This window comes from Coregonus clupeaformis, chromosome 17 (assembly GCF_020615455.1).
Source record: "Coregonus clupeaformis isolate EN_2021a chromosome 17, ASM2061545v1, whole genome shotgun sequence".
Lineage (NCBI taxonomy): Eukaryota > Metazoa > Chordata > Actinopteri > Salmoniformes > Salmonidae > Coregonus > Coregonus clupeaformis.
Genome location: NC_059208.1, coordinates 9699699 through 9724041, shown reverse-complemented (window position 1 = coordinate 9724041; position 24343 = coordinate 9699699). Strand labels below are relative to the sequence as shown.

Genomic DNA, 24343 nt, shown 5'->3' with positions numbered 1-24343 from the left:
AAGGGGTTAGGTTTAGAATTAGGGATACGTTTAGGGGTTAAGGTCTTGAAAAATGAGAGTTTTAATGGGAACCAATTGTGTCTCCCCACAAGGTTTGGAAAAACACAACACTGTGTGTGTGTGTGAGACTGTACAGTCGTGGTCAAAAGTTGAGAATGACACAAATATGAATTTTCACAAAGTCTGCTGCCTCAGTTTTTATGATGGCAATTTGCATTTGCTCTAGAATGTTATGAAGAGTGATCAGATGAATTGCAATTAATTGCAAAGTCCCTCTTTGCCATGAAAATGAACTTAATCCCCAAAAAACATTTCCACTGCATTTCAGCCCTGCCACAAAAGGACCAGCTGACATCATGTCAGTGATTCCCTCGTTAACACAGGTGAGAGTGTTGACGAGGACAAGGCTGGAGATCACTCTGTCATGCTGATTGAGTTAGAATAACAGACTGGAAGCTTTAAAAAGGAGGGTGGTGCTTGAAATCATTGTTCTTCCTCTGTTAACCATGGCTACCTGCAAGGAAACACGTGCCGTCATCGTTGCTTTGCACAAAAAGGGCTTCACAGGCAAGGATATTGCTGCTAGTAAGATTGCACCTAAATCAACCATGTATCTTATCATCAAGAACTTCAAGGAGAGAGGTTCAATTGTTGTGAAGAAGGCGTCAGGGCGCCCAAGAAAGTCCAGCAAGCACCAGGACCGTCTCCTAAAGTTGATTCAGCTGCGGGATCGGGGCGCCACCAGTGCAGAGCTTGCTCAGGAATGGCAGCAGGCAGGTGTGAGTGCATCTGCACGCACAGTGAGGCGAAGACTTTTGGAGGATGGCCTGGTGTCAAGAAGGGCAGCAAAGAAGCCACTTCTCTCCAGGAAAAACATCAGGGACAGACTGATATTCTGCAAAAGGTACAGGGATTGGACTGCTGAGGACTGGGGTAAAGTCATTTTCTCTGAATCCCCTTTCCGATTGTTTGGGGCATCTGGAAAAAAGCTTGTCCGGAGAAGACAAGGTGAGCGCTACCATCAGTCCTGTGTCATGCCAACAGTAAAGCATCCTGAGACCATTCATGTGTGGGGTTCCTTCTCAGCCAAGGGAGTGGGCTCACTCACAATTTTGCCTAAGAACACAGCCATGAATAAAGAATGGTACCAACACATCCTCCGAGAACAACTTCTCCCAACCATCCAAGAACAGTTTGGTGACGAACAATGCCTTTTCCAGCATGATGGAGCACCTTGCCATAAGGCAAAAGTGATAACTAAGTGGCTCAGGGAACAAAACATCGATATTTTGGGTCCATGGCTAGGAAACTCCCCAGACCTTAATCCCATTGAGAACTTGTGGTCAATCCTCAAGCAAGAGGCGGGTGGACAAACAAAAACCCACAAATTCTGACAAACTCCAAGCATTGATTATGCAATAATGGGCTGCCATCAGTCAGGATGTGGACCAGAAGTTAATTGACAGCATGCCAGGGCGGATTGCAGAGGTCATGAAAAAGAAGACTCTTTGCATAAACTTAATGTAATTGTCAATAAAAGCCTTTGACACTTATGGAATGCTTGTAATTATACTTCAGTATACAATAGTAACACCTGACAAAGATATCTAAAAACACTGAAGCAGCAAACTTTTTGAAGATCAATACGTCACTCAAAACTTTTGACCACGACTGTACTGTTGAGACTAGGGTGGGGCAGTATTTTATTTAGTGTTCTTTGTTACATGATTTACATTAAGTGACAGACCCACGAGGATCATGTGCTGTATGCATGATGACAGTACTCTCTCGTGAGAATGGATTTGGGACCGCATGCAAGATTTGACTCTGGGTGCGGAAATGACCATGACAGGGACACGTTCTCCTGACGGTAGCCGTTTCAGTAGCAGCAGCCCGTCCATTAGGGGCAGCGCCCCACCTGTGATAGTTTTTTACCAATGTAAACATAGAAATTGTTTTATACACACTAAGTGTACAAAACATTAGGAACTATTTCCATGACAGAGTGACCAGGTGAAAGCTATGATCCCTTATTGATGTCACTTGTTAAATCCACTTCAAATCAGTGTAGATGAAGGGGAGGAGACAGGTTAAATAAGGATTTTTAAGCCTTGAACAAATTGAGACATGGATTATGTATGTATGCCATTCAGAGGGTGACCGGGCAAAACAAAATATTTAAGTGCCTTTGAACAGGGTATGGTAGAAGGTGTCAGACGCACCAGTTTGAGTGTCAAGAACTGCAACGCTGCTGGGTTTTTCACACTCAACAATTTCCCGTTTGTATCAAGAATAGTCCACCACCAAAAGGACACCCAGCCAACTTGACACAACTATGGGAAGCACTTCAAAAATCCATGCCCCGACAAATTGAGGCTGTTCTGAGGGCAACAGGGGGTACAGCAACTCAATATTAGGAAGGTGTTCTTAATGTTTTGTACACTCAGTGTGTGTGTATATATATACACACACACACACTACATGACCAAAAGTATGTGGAAACCTGCTCGTTGAACATCTCATTCCAAAATCATGGGCATTAATATGAAGTTGGTCCCCCCCCCCCTTTGCTGCTATAACAGCCTCCACTTTTCTGGGAAGGCTTTCCACTAGATATTGGAACATTGCTGCAGGGACTTGCTTCCATTCAGCCAAAAGAGCATTAGTGAGCTCGGGCACTGATGTTGGGCGATTAGGCCTGGCTTGCAGTCGGCATTCCAATTCATCCCAAAGGTGTTCGATGGGGTTGACGTCAGGACTCTGTACAGGCCAGTCAAATTCTTCCACACCGATCTCGACAAACCATTTCTGTATGGACCTCACTTTGTGCAACAGGAAAGGGCTTTCCCCAAACTGTTGCCACAAAGTTGGAAGCACAGAATCGTCTAGAATGTCATTGTATGCTGTAGCGTTAAGATTTCCCTTCACTGGAACTAAGGGGCCTAGCCCGAACCATGAAAAACAGCCCCAGACCATTATTCCTCCTCCACCAAACTTTAGAGTTGGCACTATGCATTCGGGGAGGTAGCGTTCTCCTGGCATCCGCAAAACCCAGATTTGTCCGTCGGACTGCCAGATGGTGAAGCGTGATTCATCACTCCAGAGAATGTGTTTCCACTGCTCCAGAGTCCAATGGTGCCGAGCTTTACACCACTCCAGCCAGCGCATGGTGATCTTAGGCTTGTGTGCGGCTGCTCGGCCATGGAAACCCATTTCATGAAGCTCCCATCTAACAGTTATTGTGCTGACGTTGCTTCCAGAGGCAGTTTGGAACTCTGTAGTGAGAGTTGCAACCGAAGACAGACGATTTTTACTCGCTACGGCACTCGGCGGTCCCGTTCTGTGAGCTTGTGTGGCCAACCACTTCACGTCTGAGCCGTTGTTGCTCCTAGATGTTTCCACTTCACAATAACAGCACATACTGTTGACTGACGCAGCTCTTGCAGGGCAAAAATTTGACAAACTGACTTGTTGGAAAGGTGGCATCCTATGACAGTGCCAAGTTGAAAGTCACTGAGCTATGGAGATTGCATGGCTGTGTGCTCGTTTTACACACCCGTCAGCAACGGGTGTGGATGAAATAGCCGAATCCACTAATTTGAAGGGGTGTCCACATACTTTTGTTTGTGTGTGTGTGTGTGTGTCTATGTATGTATGTATGTATGTATGTACAGTGGGGAGAACAAGTATTTGATACACTGCCGATTTTGCAGGTTTTCCTACTTACAAAGCATGTAGAGGTCTGTAATTTTTATCATAGGTACACTTCAACTGTGAGAGACGGAATCTAAAACAAAAATCCATAAAATCATATTGTATGATTTTTAAGTAATTAATTTGCATTTTATTGCATGACATAAGTATTTGATACATCAGAAAAGCAGAACTTAATATTTGGTACAGAAACCTTTGTTTGCAATTACAGAGATCATACGTTTCCTGTAGGTCTTGACCAGGTTTGCACACACTGTAGCAGGGATTTTGGCCCACTCCTCCATACAGACCTTCTCCAGATCCTTCAGGTTTCGGGGGCTGTCGCTGGGCAATACGGACTTTCAGCTCCCTCCAAAGATTTTCTATTGGGTTCAGGTCTGGAGACTGGCTAGGCCACTCCAGGACCTTGAGATGCTTCTTACGGAGCCACTCCTTAGTTGCCCTGGCTGTGTGTTTCGGGTCATTGTCATGCTGGAAGACCCAGCCACGACCCATCTTCAATGCTCTTACTGAGGGAAGGAGGTTGTTGGCCAAGATCTCGCGATACATGGCCCCATCCATCCTCCCCTCAATACGGTGCAGTCGTCCTGTCCCCGTTGCAGAAAAGCATCCCCAAAGAATGATGTTTCCACCTCCATGCTTCACGGTTGGGATGGTGTTCTTGGGGTTGTACTCATCCTTCTTCTTCCTCCAAACACGGCGAGTGGTTTAGACCAAAAAGCTCTATTTTTGTCTCATCAGACCACATGACCTTCTCCCATTCCTCCTCTGGATCATCCAGATCATCATTGGCAAACTTCAGACGGGCCTGGACATGCGCTGGCTTGAGCAGGGGGACCTTGCGTGCGCTGCAGGATTTTAATCCATGACGGCGTAGTGTGTTACTAATGGTTTTCTTTGAGACTGTGGTCCCAGCTCTTTTCAGGTCATTGACCAGGTCCTGCCATGTAGTTCTGGGCTGATCCCTCACCTTCCTCATGATCATTGATGCCCCACGAGGTGAGATCTTGCATGGAGCCCCAGACCGAGGGTGATTGACCGTCATCTTGAACTTCTTCCATTTTCTAATAATTGCGCCAACAGTTGTTGCCTTCTCACCAAGCTGCTTGCCTATTGTCCTGTAGCCCATCCCAGCCTTTTGCAGGTCTACAATTTTATCCCTGATGTCCTTACACAGCTCTCTGGTCTTGGCCATTGTGGAGAGATTGGAGTCTGTTTGATTGAGTGTGTGGACAGGTGTATTTTATACAGGTAACGAGTTCAAACAGGTGCAGTTAATACAGGTAATGAGTGGAGAACAGGAGGGCTTCATAAAGAAAAACTAACAGGTCTGTGAGAGCCGGAATTCTTACTGGTTGGTAGGTGATCAAATACTTATGTCATGCAATAAAATGCAAATTAATTACTTAAAAATCATACAATATGATTTTATGGATTTTTGTTTTAGATTCCGTCTCTCACAGTTGAAGTGTACCTATGATAAAAATTACAGACCTCTACATGCTTTGTAAGTAGGAAAACCTGCAAAATCGGCAGTGTATCAAATACTTGTTCTCCCCACTGTATATGTGTGAATACATTTTTTTACATTTACATTTTAGTCATTTAGCAGACGCTCTTATCCAGAGCGACTTACAGTTAGTGAGTGCATACATTTTTATTTTTTATAATGGAATCGAACCCACAACCCTGGCGTTGCAAATGCCATGCTCTACCAACTGAGCTACATCCCTGCCGGCCATTCCCTCCCCTACCCTGGACGACGCTGGGCCAATTGTGCGCCGCCCGATGGGTCTCCCGGTCGCGGCCGGCTACGACAGAGCCTGGATTCGAACCAGGATCTCTAGTGGCACAGCTAGCACTGCGATGCAGTGCCTTAGACCACTGCGCCACTCAGGAGGACATCCCATCTGGTTTGTGCTTAGTGGGACTATCATTTGTTTTTCAACAGGACAATGACCCAAAACACACCTCCAGGCTGTGTAAGGGCTATTTGACCACGAAGGAGAGTGATGGAGTACTGCATCAGATGACCTGACCTCCACAATCACCCGACCTCAACCCAATTGAGATGGTTTGGGATGAGTTGGACCGCAGACTGTTGGAAAAGCATTCCAGGTGAAGCTGGTTGAGAGAATGCCAAGAGTGTGCAAAGCTGTCATCAAGGCAAAGGTTGGCTACTTTGAAGAATCTCAAAAATATATTTTGATTTGTTTAACACTTTTTTGGGTTACTAGATGATTCCATATGTGTTATTTCACAGTTTTGATGTCTTCACTATTATTCTACAATGTAGAAAATAGTAAAAATAAAGAAAGACCCTTGAATGAGTAGGTGTGTCCAAACTTTTGACTGGTACTGTGTGTATATATATTTCACGGATAATGTTTTAAATGCTCATAAAAGTGGTAAGTGTGTACATTTTCCTGTTTAAAAAATATATTGTTCAAAACAAGCTGTTCAGCTAGTTACTACTCTGCCCCTCAGTGACTGTCAGCAGCAGCTCCGCGGGCGCATAGGCCATGCGAACATTGCTTGGAGTGTTTTGCCAGCTATTTGCTATGAGGGGGGAACTTCCCTAATGAAATCGCAGGATTTCATAGCATAAATTATAACAGCACAAAGTAAATGGACCGTCCTGGGGTGCTCAATGTGCCTCTATTCAGTCTCCTCTTCCCAATGAGTCTCTCATGCCAGATGGCTTACTTCCGACTAGATCTGCTCTATGAGGTACAGATGACGCAAAAAGAAAATTGTAATTAACTTGTAAATAAATAAATCATAACAGTCATGGGAGCCTGGGACCCAATAAACCAGACAACGACATCCAACAAGACTCGAAGGACAGAGGGATACACTAAGTAGAACCTTCTCATCACGGATCTGGTAGGACAAAAAGGCATGGCCAATGTTATTGTTTCCCCTGGTGTTTATCATGTGTGGACTAAAACAGCATAAAACCTGGTGTATCACAAAGCATGATCAAATGAATTAGCCAGCTACAGTAATTTTGAGAAACATTGAGAAATAATTTTTGCTAGATTTTTTGGTCAAATTAATCACTTATCTACCTTTGATAAGCAGCTAGCTAGTGTACAAAACATTAAGGACACCTGCTCTTTCCATGACATAGACTGACCAGGTGATTCAAGGTGAAATCCATGAACCCTTAGTTATGTCACTTGTCAAATCCACTTCAAATCAGTGTACTTGAAGGGGAGGAGACAGGTTAAAGAAGGATTTTTAAGTCTTGAGACATGGATTCTGAATGTGTGCCATTCAGAGGGTGAATGGGCATGAAAAAAATATTGAAGTGCCTTTGAACGGGGTATGGTAGTAGGTGACAAGTGCACCAGTTTGTGTCAAGAACCGCATCGCTGCTGGGTTTTTCACGCTCAACAGTTTCCATGTGTATCAAGAATGGCCCAGCACCCAAAGGACATTCAGCCAACTTGACACAACTGTGGGAAGCATTTGAGTCAACACGGAATATAGTCCATGAATGCTTTCAACACCTAATAGAGTCCATGCCCCGAAGAATTTAGGCTGTTCTGGGGGCAAGGGGGGGAAAGTGTTCTTAATGTTGTGTCAATATTAGGAAAGTGTTCTTAATGTTGTGTACACTCAGTGTAGCTTGCTAGCTAGTTAGCTCCCATGCCAATTTCAAGTCTTTCTAATCTAATATCTGACTAACTCGGAAATATCAAGTTATTTCAGAATGAAAGTTAACTGGCTAGCGCATCATTCTTTGTGACATGTTAGCTAGCTATCCCCAGTTAGATAATGTGTTTTCACTTATCGCATCTGCATGCTTGTTGCTTTCTCCCTGGTGCACTCATTCGTTCGTAAACTGGCTGTTCATTCTAAATAGTATAATCTAATCTGTTCAGTTGCAGCATGTGCAGCAGCGGTCATTTGGTTTTTGACATGCAAAAGTTAAATAGGTGATTATATACTGTTGTTCAAATGCACAGATCGCTTTATAGATCTTCTCAAAGAAACTACCAGTAGTTGTGGCATCATATTTCTGTCATGCTGCTTTGTTGACAACTCCAACCACCTCGCACCCCAGGTATTCGGCCAATCAGCGGCCGCCACTGCATTTCAGTCTGTCACACACTGTGTCCTAACACCACCAAGGGGGAATGTGTCCCCCTCTCACTGAGGAGGCCCAGGAAGAGATTCTAGCTTTACTGCTGCATCACACTGTTCTGATCTTGGGGTTATACAAGACAACCCACTGAAATATATCAAACAAAAATATAAATGCAACCTTTTCATTGATTTTACTGAGTTACAGTTCATATCACCAACGAACTATCATGGTCCAAACACACCAAGACAGTCGTGAAGAGGGCACGACAAAGCCTATTCCCCCTCAGGAGACTAAAAAGATTTGGCATGGGTCCTCAGATCCTCAAAAAATTCTACAGCTGCACCATCGAGAGCATCCTGACTGGTTGCATCACCGCCTGGTATGGCAACTGCTTGGCCTCTGACCGCAAGGCACTACAGAGGGTAGTGCGTACGGCCCAGTACATCACTGGGGCAAAGCTCCCTGCCATTCAGGACCTCTATACCAGGCGGTGTCAGAGGAAGGCCCTCAAAATTGTCAAAGACTCCAGCCACCCTAGTCATAGACTGTTCTCTCTGCTACCGCACGGCAAGCGGTACCGGAGTGCCAAGTCTAGGTCCAAAAGACTTCTCAACAGCTTCTACCCCCAAGCCATAAGACTCCTGAACAGCTAATCATGGCTACCCGGACTATTTGCACTGCCCCCCCACCCCATCCTTTTACGCTGCTGCTACTCTGTTAAGTATTTATGCATAGTCACTTTAACTCTACCCACATGTACATATTACCTCAACTACCTCAACTAGCCGGTGCCCCCCGCACATTGACTCTGCAACGGTACCCCCTGTATATATAGCCTCCCTACTGTCACTTTATTTTACTGTATATATAGCCTCCCTACTGTCACTTTATTTTACTTCTGCTCTTTTTTTCTCAACACTTTTTTTGTTGTTGTTTTATTCTTACTTTTTTTGTTTAAAATAAATGCACTGTTGGTTAAGGGCTGTAAGTAAGCATTTCACTGTAATGTCTGCACCTGTTGTATTCGGCGCATGTGACCAATAAAATTTTATTTTATTTGATTTGATTTGATATGAGGAAATCAGTCCATTGAAATAAATTAATTGGGCTGTAATCTATTATTTCACGACTGGGAATACAGATATGCACTGTTGGTCACAGATACCTTTTAAAAAAAGAATGGGCCTCAGGATCTCGTTACGGTATTTTTGTGCATTCAAATTGCCGTCGATAAAATGTGATTGTGTTTAATGTCCGTAGCTTATGCCTGCCGATACCATAACCCGACCGCCACCATGGGGCACCCTGTTCACATCAGCAAACCGCTCGCCCACACGACGCCATACAAGTGACCTGCGGTTGTGAGGGCAGTAGGATGTACAGCCAAATTCTCTAAAACGACATTGGAGGTGGCTTATGGTAGAGAAATTAACATTCAATTCTATGGTAACAGCTCTGGTGGACATTCCCGCAGTCAGCATGCAAATTGCACGCAGCCTCAAAACTTGAGACATCTGTGGCATTGTGTTGTGACAAAACTGCACATTTTAGAGTGGCCTTTTACTGTCCCCAGCACAAGGTGAACCTGTGTAATGATCATGCTGTTTAATCAGCTTCTTGATATACCACACCTGTCAGGTGGATGGATTATATTGGCAAAGGAGAAATGCTCACTAACAGGGATGTAAACAAAATTGTGCACAAAATTTGACATAAATAATATTTTTGTACATATGGAACATTTCTGGGATCTTTTATTTCAGCGAATGAAACATGGGACCAACACTTTATATGTTGTGTTTATATTTTTGTTCAGTGTAAAAACGCACAGTCTACTGGGGAAGTCACCCACAGAGTGAGCGAGTGTGAGTTCATGAATGTCTCTGTGAGTGAATGTGTGAGTAGCCTTGGGGACAATCAAAGTCACCGAAGACCAAACACTCAACGACTCATCGTCTCAGATCAATAAATAAAGCTGAACAGAACACAGTGGTGAGTTAAGGGTCTGGCTTTCTAACGAGACTACTGATCAGACTGCTCTATCCCTTAACACAGTTGACCTGGTCTGTGATAGGTATTCACCTGGCAGTACCTCATTTAGGAACAATCCTGAGAGCCCAGGCAGGGCATTGGTTAATCCAACAGTGTGATTGTTCTCTACCACCTGCAGACATGTTTTCCCTGGGGATACAAAACAAGTGACAAGCACTTCCCTTATCTAACGACTCTATTTGGATTACAGGTGTTTTGCATGTCAACTCTTTTTGAGCAGAGACGATGGAACATCACCATACATTGGCATATAATCTATAATGGACAATTTACGTCTATAAAATTGACCGTTTGTCAGTAGGGTACAGATCAATACTTACTCGTTTTCAAGCAATGTCATACACACGACCTCTTTGACGCCCGGGTTGTTGGCCTTTTCACAGGAGCAGTTCTGGAGGTTCCAGGTAGCCACCCTGACCACCGCTTTCCCGTCCCGCATCCCCGACGGCGGCTCCACGTTGGGCCGCACAGACATGATCCGAGTCGGCCCCCAGGGTGGAAGCTCCATGTCCTCACTCCAGAGACTGAACGATGTGGGGCTCGGGTGAGACTTGGTAGTGTATGCCAACCCCCCGTTAGTATTGGTGGAAGGTGTTCTGGAACGCTCCACAAACACTTGGAAGCGAATTTTGTCCAATAGGGAAGAGTTTATGTGACTGACCCTCACCAAGTCTTCGATGCTTTTAAACGGACCGTTTTCTATCCGGTATTCTACTATGTTCTTCGCTATTTTATCCGTGATGCCACGGATGCTCATGAGCTGCGCCGGTGTGGCGGTGTTAATGTTCATACCTGTGCATGACAGGTGGGGTTCGAAGTCTTTACGCAGAGACGACGGCGAGTGTTGGGAAGAACTCGTCCTGCTCGAGACGCATATCTCCAGTCTGATGATCTCCAGTTTGCCAGCACCGATTCCGCTCACGAGAGCCAAGTCCTCTACCTTTTTAAACCCCGCAATGCAGTCCCGGTACTCCACGATATTCTGCGCTACCGTGCGGTTCACTCCCGGTAGAGTCATCAGCTCCTCCTCCGTGGCGGTGTTGATATTCAACCGCTCTTGGTTCACGAGGATGTGGCTGAAGTTGCACGCGGCGCTAAACTTGCGCTTGCTGTTGCTTAAATCCGTAGGGTCTTTAGGGATCGAGCGGTGGCACCCCAAATTCCCTCCCATGGCTGCGGTTCAGTTGGCAGGGCAATCCACCGGGGCTTGGAACAGTCTAGACCGGACCGAACGGCAAAGGCAGCAGCACCACAGCAGCAGGCGCGCAACGTGGAAAAATTGCCTACAGTGTGATTGATCGACTCCTGTTCAGATATGCCCTGCATGCAAGACAGTTGTAGACGTGACAGTTTTTTTTACTAATTTACAGACATATGAGCCGTAGTATGTTTTATCGTATTTATTTTTTTGGGATTCAAATATAGAAAATACGCACAAGAAAGGGTTACGCACGAAACATCAGTTCGACTCGGTTACCCTCGCAGGTCCAATTCTTTAGTCGTTTAGCTATCTGTCTAACTCCATTTTTATCATGAAGCCTACTGGTGTTACGTCCTTGCTGAATATTCAGGTACCGGCCAGCTTGCCGAGAGGAACTGCTCGGTGGCGTGCTGGTGCTACAGCACCTTGTTCGCGTTAAACGCCAGCTGGTCTCAACATCACACCAGGGGGGCGTGGCTCTAACCTGACTGACAAATCAGTTTTTTCAGTCCACATGTTGTGCTGAGTCCTTGAAGAGGACTTCAGATCTGATGCAATTTATCTAATTTACATTATAATACATGCCTAAAATGGTTACATTCTAAAGAGAAGAGCTCTCGAAATCAGATATCTCAATACAGGCTATCACATGTAAAATGCAGCCTAAAATAATCCCTTTTACGCTTTTACGTGTTGTAAGGAATATTACTTCAACAGGTTATAAAACACTTAATACACATCAAAACCCTAAAATTAGATTTTCTATTAAATCTCTTAATCTGTTGGTTTTTGTTTGACACTTCTGGTCAGACGGTTTCACAAGTGGTGCACAGGATTTATTTCGATTGAGTAGGTAAAATAAACTCAAACACTTTAGCAACTCACTTAGGTGATCTTTATGAAAAGGAGAAGTGTGCATGATGATAAGATTGTCATATTTTTTCACCTCATCTTTTCTCTTCTACAAAATAAGCTATTATTAAATCTAAAGTTGCGATATAAGATGTAATAGATCACTATAATAATAATATATAATACTTTACTTTAAGGTATCTGTGACTTTTTACACACAGACACTTCAACAAATAATACTCAAATGTCCATGTTGGTCACAGTCACAGAGGCCCCTAAGTGTTCTCAATTTTGCATTTCAAATAGTGTTACAACACTTAATTTATTTTCAGTAAATAAAATACACAGATATTGGTGCACTGTGCAAGCAGGGATAGAATATAAATTGGTATTTCAAAGCTTCATATAGCCCACAGCCACCTCTCTCTCTCGTTCGCTCTAAAACAGAAATAAATTAGCTAGGCCCCCGTTTCATCCCTCTCCAGTCAAATAGAAATATGCAGACAACAGAACAACCAATGAGAGAGAGGTGCTGAAGGTGGTCAGAGTTTTACATAACATGATGCATTGTGGCCAGTTTCAATGGACAGCCAGGCTAAGTAATGCCATTCTGGTTTCTACACTACAGGTTTTTTCTCCTCTGATTTGATTAGCATCTCATTTGCATTTTAGATTAGCCAAAAGGGGATTATGTTGGATTTCATCTCTGGCTACATAAAGCTGGTGATAGATAAGCTATCAAACTGTATAACACTTTCTGAACTATGTAACAGAGCTGTACACTATTATTTTGTTTTGTTAGAATGTTTTCAAAACAATGTGGATATTATGCTGTGAGGGTTCTGCATAACAAAGCAGTGGACTTCCCTTTTGGAACTGTCCATACTGGCTTTTGCTCTAGCCCTGCTCTAAGCACACCTGATTCAGCAAATTTAGGCCACCCCTGCCCAAGAATCTCCCTGGCATAAACCAGGAAGCTGTAGACAGGAAGATATCTGATCGCCATGCAGCGTACACCGGTACGGTTCCACCACCAGTACTGATGGGGAAAGCCATGCATGCAGTGTTCACATCACAGTGTTTCATGACATGGCTCAAAGTCAGAACACTTCCACATTCACGTGAACCCTGTTCTTATTACACAATACCAAGGAAGTCAGAATCACTGAGAAAACATCAACAGGTAATAAAGCTGTATTGATGTCTACAGATGTACCAAAACAGTATGACTTCACAAAAGGATAAGGGGATCAAATAAATAAATAAAGTGATCACAGCCAAAAATTGCTGAAAATATTTAGATATCATAAGGTGATATGACAGACATATCGAGGATCCTGTTTCCCCTACCAGTAACCCTGTGCTCTGTTCCATGCCACTTCTTTGTCAATATTGACTTACTTACACTCTAGTTGTGGCAGCCAAGGCTCCTGGCCCCACTTGACCTGCAGAGAGAATGGAAGTTGGTCTACAGAGCACGCAGCTGGAGCGTGACCAGAGGACAACCACCATTTTGTCTTCTTAACTCCTATCCAATATTTCTCAATTACTCTGATCATATCACCCCATAAACTAACTTGCCCATGTGGACACAGAAACTTATCCAAAGCGTGTCTCAGTTGGCAAGACTGGTGCTAGCGCTGCCAAGGTAATGGGTTCACTTCCCACAGGGATCACATACAAAAAATGTATGCACTCACCAACTGTAAGTTGCTTTGGATACAGGTACACACTTAGGCTGCGTTTACACAGGCAGTCCAATTCTGATCTTTTCCCCACTAATTGTTCTTTTGACCAATCACATCAGATCTTTTCACATCAGATCTTTTTCAGAGCTGATCTGATTGGTCAAAAGACCAATTAGTGAAAAAAATATCAGAATTGGGCTGCCTGTGTAAACGTGGCCAGAGATGCACAAAGACACACAGACACAATCATTGTCTGGTCCAATGATGTAATGGGATTCTGGCTAACAAAAGGCCCGTCTCCATGGTGGCAGAGACCACAGGTGGTGAAACAGTGCAGACACACATACAGAATAGAATCTGGCTCCTGATCCCTTAGTGGGTCCAGAGCTGAGAGGCCCTGTCTAACTAACGTACTGCTGTGTAACCCTATTGCATGGCACAACGAGAGAGAGAGAGAGAGTGTGGCACACCAAGCGAGTGCACTGTGTGTGTTGGCTGGGCTCCCTGCTTGTACCATCAAACCCCTGCAACTTCTCCAGAACGCCACAGCCCGCCTGGTGTTCAACCTTCCCAAGTTCTCCCATGTCACCCCGATCCTCCGCACACTCCACTGACTTCCAATATAAGCTCGCATCCACTACAAGACCATTGTACTTGCCTACGGAGCAGCAAGAGGCACTGCCCCTCCCTACATGCAGGCTATGCTAAAACCCTACACCCCAACCTGAGCACTCCGTTCTGCCACCTCTGGTCTCTTGGCCCTCCCACTCAGCCCAGTCAAAGCTCTTCTATGTCCTGGCACATTGGTCTTTTGACCAATCAGATGGTGGAACCAGCTTCCCCCTGAAGCTAGGACAGCAGAGTCCCTGCCCATCTTCCGAAAACATCTGAGACCCTACCTCTTCAAAGAGTATCTTAACCCATAAGAGTCTAAGCCGGGGGGGTTCTACTAAGCTATATGGAATTGTTTTAAGAAGGTCATACCAAGGATCATTAGCTATTTGATTTGGAATTTTAAGACCTCTTGAAGTATAAATATATATATATATATATATATAGCTCTGGAAAAAATTAAGAGACCCCTACCAAAATTATCAGTTTCTCTGGTTTTACTATTTATAGGTGTTTGGGTAAAAATAACATTTTTGTTTTATTTTATAAACTACTGACAACATTTCTCCCAAATTTCAAATAAAAATATTTTCATTTAGAGCATTTATTTGAAGAAAATGACAACTGGTCAAAATAACAAAAAAAGATGCAGTGTTGTCAGACCTCGAATAATGCAAAGAAAATAAGTTCATGTTCATTTTTAAACAACACAATACTAATATTTTAACTTAGGAAGAGTTCAGAAATCAATATTTGGTGGAATAACCCTGATTTTCAATCACAGCTTTCATGCGTCTTGGCATGCTCTCCACCAGTCTTTCACATTGATGTTGGGTGACTTTATGCCACTCCTGGCGCAAAAATTCAAGCAGCTCGGCTTTGTTTGATGGCTTGTGACCATCCATCTTCCTCTTGATCACATTCCAGAAGTTTTCAATGGGGTTCAGGTCTGGAGATTGGGCTGGCCATGACAGGGTCTTGATCTGGTGGTCCTCCATCCACACCTTGATTGACCTGGCTGTGTGGCATGGCGCATTGTCCTGCTGGAAAAACCAATTCTCAGAGTTGGGGAACAATGTCAGAGCAAAAGGAAGCAAGTTTTCTTCCAGGACAACCTTATTTCATGCGTCCTTCACAAAGACAAATCTCCGTTGGGTGCGAGACACTGTGGCTTGTAGGCCTCTCCAGGTCTCCGTCTAACCATTAGACGACCAGGTGTTGGGCAAAGCTGAAAATTGGACTCATCAGAGAAGATGACCTTACTCCAGTCCTCTACGGTCCAATCCTTATGGTCTTTTGCAAACCTCAGCCTGGCTCTTCTTTGCTTCTCATTGATGAAGGGCTTTTTTCTAGCTTTGCACAACTTCAGCCCTGCCCCTAGGAGCCTGTTTCAAACCATCCTCGCCGTGCACTTCACCCCAGCTGCCGTTTGCCATTCTTTTTGTAGGTCACTTGATGTCATCCTACGGTTGTTGAGTGACATTCGAATGAGTTGGCGGACTCGTTTTCGCCCTCTGCCGATCTGTAGCTTTGTTGTCCCCAATGTCTGCCGCTTGAACTTGTTCTTATGAACCGCCGTCATTGAAATTTTAAGGATGGAAGCAACCTGACGCTCACTGTATCCCTCTGCCAATAAAGCCAGAATTGAACCCTTCTTTTCCTCACTCATAACTTTCCTTTTCAAATCTTTTGGCATGGTCAATAGTAATTTTTTTGATTAATATTACTTTTGAGGTACTATTAGCACTGTTTTTGCCATCCAGCTGATCCTATTGCAAGAGGATAGTGATGACCACAGCAGTGGTTTTTATACTTTTCCTCGTTAAATAAGATTTGGTTCAGGTGATCACCTAATCAGTACCTAATTCAGTAGAATGAGGTGTGCCTGTGTTGGAATTCAACAGACACTGGAATGGAATGGCTGTCATACATGTAGAGATGCTGATTTAAGAAAAATGTGCAGTGGTCTCTTAATTTCTTCCACAGCTGTATATACAGTACCAGTCAAAAGTTTGGACACACCTATTCATTCAAGGGTTTTTCTTAATTTTTACAATTTTCTACATTGTAGAATAAACTATTTTATTTCAGCTCATGAAACATGGGACCAACACTTTACATGTTGTGTTTATATTACTTACTACGACTGAGATAGGTGGTTGCCCCACCTAGCTATTTTAAGATGAATGCACTAACTGTAAGTCGCTCTGTATAAGAGCGTCTGCTAAATGACTAAAATGTAATATGTAAAAATGTGTGTGTGGAATAGCGAGTGTGTGTGTTTGCGTGTGTTGCCTTGTCCAAGCCATGGGACAACAGAGTTCACACAGAGAAAAAAGCTAAAACATGTTGACAGCCGCAGTGGCAAATCTTCTCCCTCCGTTGTCTGTCTGCTTGGACCCACTCCAGCTCACCACACACACACACACACACAGAGCTCCAAAAACCAAAAGGTCATTGTCAAAATGAGCAATTAAGCAGAACAGACTGTGCAAGCCAAGTCAGGGGACTGCATTTAGCAAGAGCTTCCCTGTGTTTCACCAACTATGGAACGGTTTTTGGCAGGAAGGAGGTCTCAGGGGTGATAGACTAGAGAAAAGGCACCAAGCGGTGTGGACAGCGAAAATAAATCGGAGCATCGTAGTGCTATGTAACAAAGATTGGATTCAGTTTCCCATGGACCGGGCAGCAAGAGACTGCTGATGAGTGATTTAGCGTTAGTAACCACTCCACTGAGGCATAGAGCTGAATAGGGCACTGTAAATAGTCAGGGAGCCTTATACTAAGTGGACTGATAGATGCATACGGTGTCTAGAGAAAGCTCACAACTGAAGTAGGCCTCAAGGTGACAATACATAGATGATAGAAAGTATGAGGAAGATTTCTTTTTCAGTTTCTTCATTGCTCCCTAGCATGTCAATACAGTATGTGATCAAAATGCACTATGCACAACTGAACTTTTATCCAATTACTTTGAGTGGAGTAATTGGCCATTACCCTCAGTGCAATGGCCATTAATAAAACCTGGTTAGTAGAGATGTTCATTCTGGACCGCACGGCTCCACGGGTGCCGACTGAGCACAGGGCGAGCAAGACATGAACCTTGACCCTTGTCCAGTCTGACTGGCTAGGATGATGTGGTCAACAGACCAGACACCAAGGACCAACGCCAACACAGCTTTCTGTGTCAAAGGGTGTCGGTCCACAATGGACCCAATATCAATTGGCAGGCTTTTACTGCTTAACTATTACGATCAGCTAATTCCTAGATCACCATTGTCTCGTTCCGTTTTAGGTCAAACTTTTCCAATAATTCATTATATTGTCTCAAAACCATCTATCCCAACGGGATGGTTTAAGTGGGTTAAAGGCATCAAAGATAATCAGCCATCTCCCCCAATGAACTCTGAGTGCATTTCTCTATTCAGGAGGATTCAGGTTTGGAGTACACCATGACGAGATGATCAGGTCTAAAGAGCAGAATGTTCAAGGGGCACAGAGAGAAAGTGTGTGATAAGACTGGAAATTCCCGAGATATGGCCTATGACAGCATGGCAGGGTTCCCCAACTGGCGTCCCGGTGGTTCTATTTGGCCCCCCAAGTTATGAGCCCAATTATTATTAATAATAAATATATCTCTCATCATTGGACATAAGACTAAAAACACCAGGAATTCAGCTTCAAGTGATTTTACATTTTGGAATTCTGTTAAATTATTCCCACTCATAATAGACATACAGTGTATTCGGAAAGTATTCAGAGCCCTTGACTTTTTCCACATTTTGTTACATTACAGCCTTATTCTAAAATGGATTAAATTGTTTTCCCCCCTCCTCAATCTACACACAATACCCCATAATGACAAAGCAAAAAGTATTTTAGAAATGTTTGAATAATTAAGTAAATAAGGTATATTTTTTTATGTGCAAACATTTCTAAAAACCTGGTTTTCGCTTTGTCATTATGGGGTAGATTGATAGGGGGGATTAATACATTTTAGAATAATGATTTAACGTAACAAAATGTGGAAAAAGTCAAGATGTGAATTCTTTCCGAATGTACTGTACGTGATCAAATACAAATGTAAGAAAGGTTTGTAATAATGTCAAATATCTGTTTGGGCTTCTTGCGGTCAATTTGCAATCTACAAATGATTTGTAATTATGTTCCGGACCCCCAAATAACTGCTCAAGAAAACGAAAGAAAATCAGCCCGCAGCTGAATCTAGTTGATGATCCCTGTTGTATGGGATATGGCGGAGTCAGTAGTTATTCACTGCCCCCTGCTGGTGAAATATAGCACGCATCTTGGTGTGGAGGACATACACCGCAGAGGACATCTTTTGACTTGTAACTAGACTCAAAAGGCGAGCAAAGCCGCATTATACCACACTAATTCACTTCCATCAACAAAAAGCTTATTTGATTCCAATTATTTCAATAAAAACCACCTGGGGTTGTATCATCACACGTTTATTAGTAGACTTTACAATAAAAACAAAACAAAAGACAAATAAAAAAAGACAGAGATACATTACATGAACAGAGTTAAATGTGATGTAAGGGAAGGGAACCCCATAGTTGTTTATTACAGTCAATGCAGACCTGTTTATTTACAGTCATTGGACATTGTAAGTAAACAACAATAGGTTATGTTAACGGATTTAGTCAACAACCAAGCTTTCCTCCCCACCATCTTCTAAAACAGAATGGAGAAATGCCTACAAACAAACATGGAACGAAAAATTAACCAACAATTACTGTAGCAGGGCCAATATAAGAGAACCCCCCCCAAAAAACAGACAAAATAACCATCAATGAAACATTCTAACATGACTGAAGTTATACACTGCGGTCCATGGCTAGATAATTTAAATGACAAGAAATGGAAGAGCATAACATTTTTGGATGAGGGCCAAAAAAACAAAAACAACGATGACTAAATAACTAAAAAACAAAAGTCGTTATAAAAACAAAACGCCTGAGGTGTGTAGCTTGGTTTGTAGCTTCCTACTCCGCAGTTTGGTCATTTGGCATTAAATAGAACACTACAAGAAAGTAGTGCAGTCTCCAAGGTCATCTAACTAGAAAGAGGAAAATAAAGCAAGAACAGTCTTGTGGCATTCTGGGTTTCAAAAAGAAAAGAAAACCTTCTCTGAAATCATGAAACAGCTCATACCTGTGGGTTTTGTTTGTGTGTGTGAGACTGTGTGTGTGACTATGTGTGCTTGAGAACTGTGAACCAAAAAACATGATTGTACAACTAACTGTCTTACGTGCCCATTTCAGGAAGAATAAGAAAGGTCTTTGGGGAGGAGAGCGAGAGAACATGAAGGTAAAAAAAAAAAGGAGACAGTATAGTGATGGAGTATGTTCCAGGACTGAGCCCGTCTGTGACAGTGAGTCTTAATCTAGGACCCTCACCCTGGCCCCCAGTTAGAACCCACTTCCCCCAGACAGACCATGCTGCTCCTTCACACACACACAGTAACAGGTTTTTGGTCGACAGACAAACTGACGGTCCAGGTTGGTAAATTGGCAACTAGTACATTGTTACACGGTGGATCTACTGAATTACTTTTAAAATATCTTCTTCTTTTTGTTCTTTTCCAAGGTCCTGTAGGAGCGTGAGAGAGAGAGAAGAGAGTTGGAGAAAAGAGAGCGGGAAGAGAGACAGATGATCACTATGTCGATTACGAGGCAGAGCTCTTTATAAATGAGCCGTGTATGCAGTATTTGCTGCAGTGTGTATGTGAGTGATCTCCAAACAGCACTTTGGCTGCACCCTGTGCCATTTTCAGCCTTTCAACAGGTGTGTATTGTCTCAAAGGGAGTGTGTGTTTTGTGCTGTGCCTTTTCCCAACCATTGAGACGTCTGTCTCAAAAAAATTGACAATAAGTAATATTCCAACATTTTCTTTGATGGTACAGGATGTGAGGCATCGAAAAATACATACTGTATTATATGACACCGCAAAAATAGGTTGAATAATTGTTTACGGTTGACTCCATGTAATATTGTTCTATAGAAATGTATGTGTTGGCCGTCTTTTTCATGTGAGTTGTAGTAGTGTGTTGTACCTGGAGGAGTCTAGTTTATGTTGCTCCAGCACCCTCTGCTGCGCCTCCCAGTGGTTCTTCTCGTCCTCCAGCTGGCGTCTCTTCTCCTCCAGCTCCTTGTGCTGGGCCTCCAGGTTCTTCTTCATCTGCTCGTGGCGCCGCTGGAGCTGCAGACAGGACAATTTGCATCGCTGAAATCTAGTGTGTCTGTGTGCGTGTTAGATGTAGGATTCTAATAAAAACATACAAATGTACCCATTCAAACTGGTGTCTTTTTTAAGTGAGATTGCTCCATGAAAAAATAAAACATGGGGTGAGTGAGTGTGTTTTAGTGATTTAAGTGGTCTGAAGGTGTTCTGTTAGGTTCCAGTACCTCTTGCTCAGAGTCTTTGAGCTTCTGGATCTTCTCCTTGACCTTCATCTCAAACACCTGTTCCATTTCCATCTCCATCTTCTTCATCTTGGCCACATGCTCCCTCCGCTCCTCCTCCATCTGGGCCAGGGGACTCCTGCAGGGTTGAGGCACGTACACACACACAACATCCATCAGGCTAAAGCCTTGCACCCCAGCCCTAGCCCAGAGTAGTCAAACTCAGACTTTGGGCCAGGGTGGAAATTCCTGTCACCATCTCTGTTGCATAGACTTATGCCTGGAGGAGGATGAGGAGGAGCAGGGGAGAGGAAGGCCTTGGATGTGGAAGACCCAATGATTCAGTGACAGAGGACAATAGCTATCTGTCTGTTAGTAAAGCCAAGCCATTGCGTCGCTGAGTTAGTGAACACCAAGTTGCCAAAAAGCTCTACTGGTGTGGATGCTGAGTGAAGCTCACGAAAAAAAAGCAAGAGCCTAATCATAGGACAAATAGGATTTTCCTGGAAGACTATTGGAGACTATTCTACCAACAAGTATTTAATGAAGACTTCTGGGCAGTTTTCTAGTGCCGTAGAATTATATCATCCATATCGTGACCTGGTAGGGGCCTCTAGTTTAAAATAAAGAGCAGCATCTGTATACAACACTGATATCTGTACGAGGCAGAGGGGAAAACAGAGAGGAGAGAGAGTAGAAACGGAGCAAACTTAAGGTTCTTGAAGAACTGAAATGACACTTACATGCCTTCATTTGTGTCAAATCTAAAAAACAGAAACATACACACTTAGCATGCTGATATTATGATGACCATGTGTTAGAGAGCTAGTAGCTAGATAATGAGAACAAATGCTGGTGGTTACTGTGACATTACGGTGCATTATTTTAGTGAGGTTTTCTGTGCTTGGCTGTGAATTAGCAGTGGTTCAGGGTTATTAGATCCTGGGCTATGTGTGGGTGACTGTTAGTCCCTGTGATCAGGGGAGAGGATTGCGTTAGTGCAGGGCCTCGTCACCTTCCCTTCATCCACGCTGATCCAGAAGACCTGGAATGGAGAGAAATGGGAAACAGAACCACTTATAAAAACCTTTGGTGGACTGTTGATTAGTACTCACTTGGTCATTGGTCCCTTGTTCTTGTTGTTGTCCACTCCGTTGTATGTGACGGCTGCTAGCTTCCTGCTGCGGTAGTTCTCATAGTGGACGTTGTTGGTCACGTCCTTCAGGTCCTGCATGTGGGTTCTGGATCAAATCAAATTAAAAAACGTTATTTAAACTGCATGTAGGTTCTGGAACAAGAAGACCGAACAGAACCACTCAAATACAACTTTATTTAAACTAAAATTAACCACAGCAATAAACTTTAGAGTTAAAAAATAAATAAAAGTGACACTAAAAATACTTTTAAAAATTTAAACAGTCAGAGCAGTGAGGACGATATCGCACTGAGAACTGCCACCATAATGTCTCTGCCATCTGCTCCTGCTCATGCAGAGTGTAAAACAGGCCACTCAGTGGAGCATGACCATAATGCAGAGTGTGTTATAACAGTACCTGATGAGCATGTTCCTCAGGATGGTGAAGTCACAGTGCTCTCCATTCTCCACTTGCGAGAGAGAGCGAGAGAGGAGGAAGAGTTAGAGTAGTCAGTCACCACAAGGGTGTGTGGCAGTCACAGGAGGGAGGGAGAGAGCGAGAGAGGAGATCGAGAGCTAGTCACAGCTCAAGGGAAGACCTCAATTGCATACTCCTCATGTCCGCTCTCCTCGTAACACATCGGATGAGAAGGTCAGAGGGGAGGGACCTCTGTCTTTCTCATCCAATGGGTTTTGAGAAGGAGACGAGGAGAGAGGATGCGAGGAGTATGCAATTAAGATCTTCCCCTAGAGAGCAGCATGGAGTAGACAGGGAGGAGTGCCTGGGTGTAATACTGTCAGCAGCCACAGGGTGGTGCCAGACACCACATATACTAGTTCCCCTGAGGTTTCTGCCTGACTGCAGTGTGTAGAGTGGATCACATAGCTGAAGTGTGGCCTTGCACTCTCCCTATTTATACACTTACATGGTGCCAGAAACATTTTTGGTATTCCAAAACTCACTCCCCATGGGCGGGTAACATGCAACTGCCACAGAGGTACTGTAGTAGTAACTGCACAATTCATCCAGTCGAGAGAACACAACTCTACTATCTTATACAGAATTAAAGCCTCACACACACAAACTACAGACCAAAGACCTTGACTCATAATCTGGTCATATAAATAAATAAAAGAGCTGTATCTGAATGGTAGAGTTTAGGGTAGAACTGATTTGACCATCTACTCATGCAGCAGTAGAAAACAGTTGGGAGCAGAGAGGGGAAAAGACCGGAGTTCTGGGGTTAGAGTGTATTCTCGTGTGTGTGTTATTTTTTTGTACGTGACCTGAACTCTGGGCCGATGACTGCTGGGGTCATGAGGTTAAAGTTCAGAAGAAATAGCTAAAATTCATTACACGTCTACTCTACTAAGACCAGTGCTGTACAGTCCAGACTAATTTACAACCGTTCATAACATGCGGTTGTATTCAAGAAGAAAAACGACATGCACGTCCAATTTGTACCCATCAAGTCAGTTTGAGTTTAAAATGATGAGATGCAGAGAGTCGAACAGGAGACTCGCGTTAAATGGTGAAACAGTCCTCTTTCAAATCGGGGCTCTCAATTAATCTCTCTCGGTGAGCTGCTGCATTCCTGCGTGCACATATTCCTTAGTCGGATGCGTTAAGTGCACGCAGTCGGATGCGTTTTAGAGGTAGTGCATTTTTTTTTTTTTATGAGTGCTAAAGCAGCTTCCTGTCGGTCTGTCTGTCTGTCTAGCATCAAAGAGAACTGAACACACATATCCTGTTGAGTAGAACACATCTGTCTGCTACATACAGGACTCTCCTCAAAACACACCCCTCTATCTAAAGGGCCTGTTCTATATTGAGTGAAAGTCAAACTTGTAACACAGCAACGGTCATATAATCTCAATGATTTTTGTTTGTTAAGACATAAAAAAATGTCATTTTCGTAGTACGCAATATGACCTCAGTACTACTCTATTTTTGTGTTTAGAACATTCCATGGTCATTATGTCACCAGTAGATATGAGTATTTAGCAGACTGACGTAACTGGTCACACAGGAACACACAGGGCCAGCAATAACATAGCAAGTGAACATTGATAACACAACATAACTCTAAATGTCAACTGCTGGGCAGGAGGCTGCTGAACTTACCCTGGTTCTAGTAGTATACTGTTTAGTATAGGAGTAGTGTTGAATAGTGTTACATTTTAATACCCTTTTTTAGCCGAAACCTGAAATGTAGATGGGACTAGAAATGTGAGCATTTGCATTGAGACACAGAGAGGGCCCTAAGGGAAAAGCAGAACGGTCATTCTAAGTCAAACATGACCTGCAGATGCACTTCCCCCAACACACACACACAAATAGAGACACACAAAGAGAGACACACTAACTATAGGCAGAGTGCAGTTGCCCGGATAATGTATTGACCCCATAGTAGGGTGAGATAGATTGTATTACTTCCACAAATAAACCTTTCAAAGTTAAACCCATAGATGTGTGGGACTACCTTGGTGCTAATATCGAATAACACCCAGAGGCTGTTATGTGTGTGTGTATCTAGACCATTATCTGACTGTGACCTCTGACC

General features: G+C 43.4%; 2 protein-coding genes across 3 annotated transcripts in view; both read right to left on the bottom strand.

Annotated features, from left to right (window-relative positions):
* Nucleotides 1-11496, bottom strand: part of LOC121586563 (endonuclease/exonuclease/phosphatase family domain-containing protein 1) — a 46284-nt gene extending 34788 nt beyond the window's left edge. Inside the window, exon 1 of the mRNA XM_041903343.2 lies at nt 10183-11496. Coding sequence (XP_041759277.1) covers nt 10183-11033 — 851 coding nt within the window. The 5' untranslated portion in view covers nt 11034-11496. The remainder of the gene's footprint in view (nt 1-10182) is intronic.
* Nucleotides 11497-18671: 7175 nt separating this feature from the next.
* Nucleotides 18672-24343, bottom strand: part of LOC121586562 (septin-7) — a 41329-nt gene continuing 35657 nt past the window's right edge. Inside the window, exons 10-15 of one of the 2 annotated variants that reach the window (XM_041903340.1) lie at nt 22198-22249; nt 21760-21885; nt 21388-21408; nt 20648-20783; nt 20296-20441; nt 18672-19831 (exon numbers count right to left, since the gene is read on the bottom strand). In XM_041903340.1, the coding sequence (XP_041759274.1) occupies nt 19795-19831; nt 20296-20441; nt 20648-20783; nt 21388-21408; nt 21760-21885; nt 22198-22249 (518 nt within the window). In that variant the 3' untranslated portion in view covers nt 18672-19794. The remainder of the gene's footprint in view (nt 19832-20295; nt 20442-20647; nt 20784-21387; nt 21409-21759; nt 21886-22197; nt 22250-24343) is intronic. The other variant, XM_041903341.1, reaches the window with a different exon arrangement.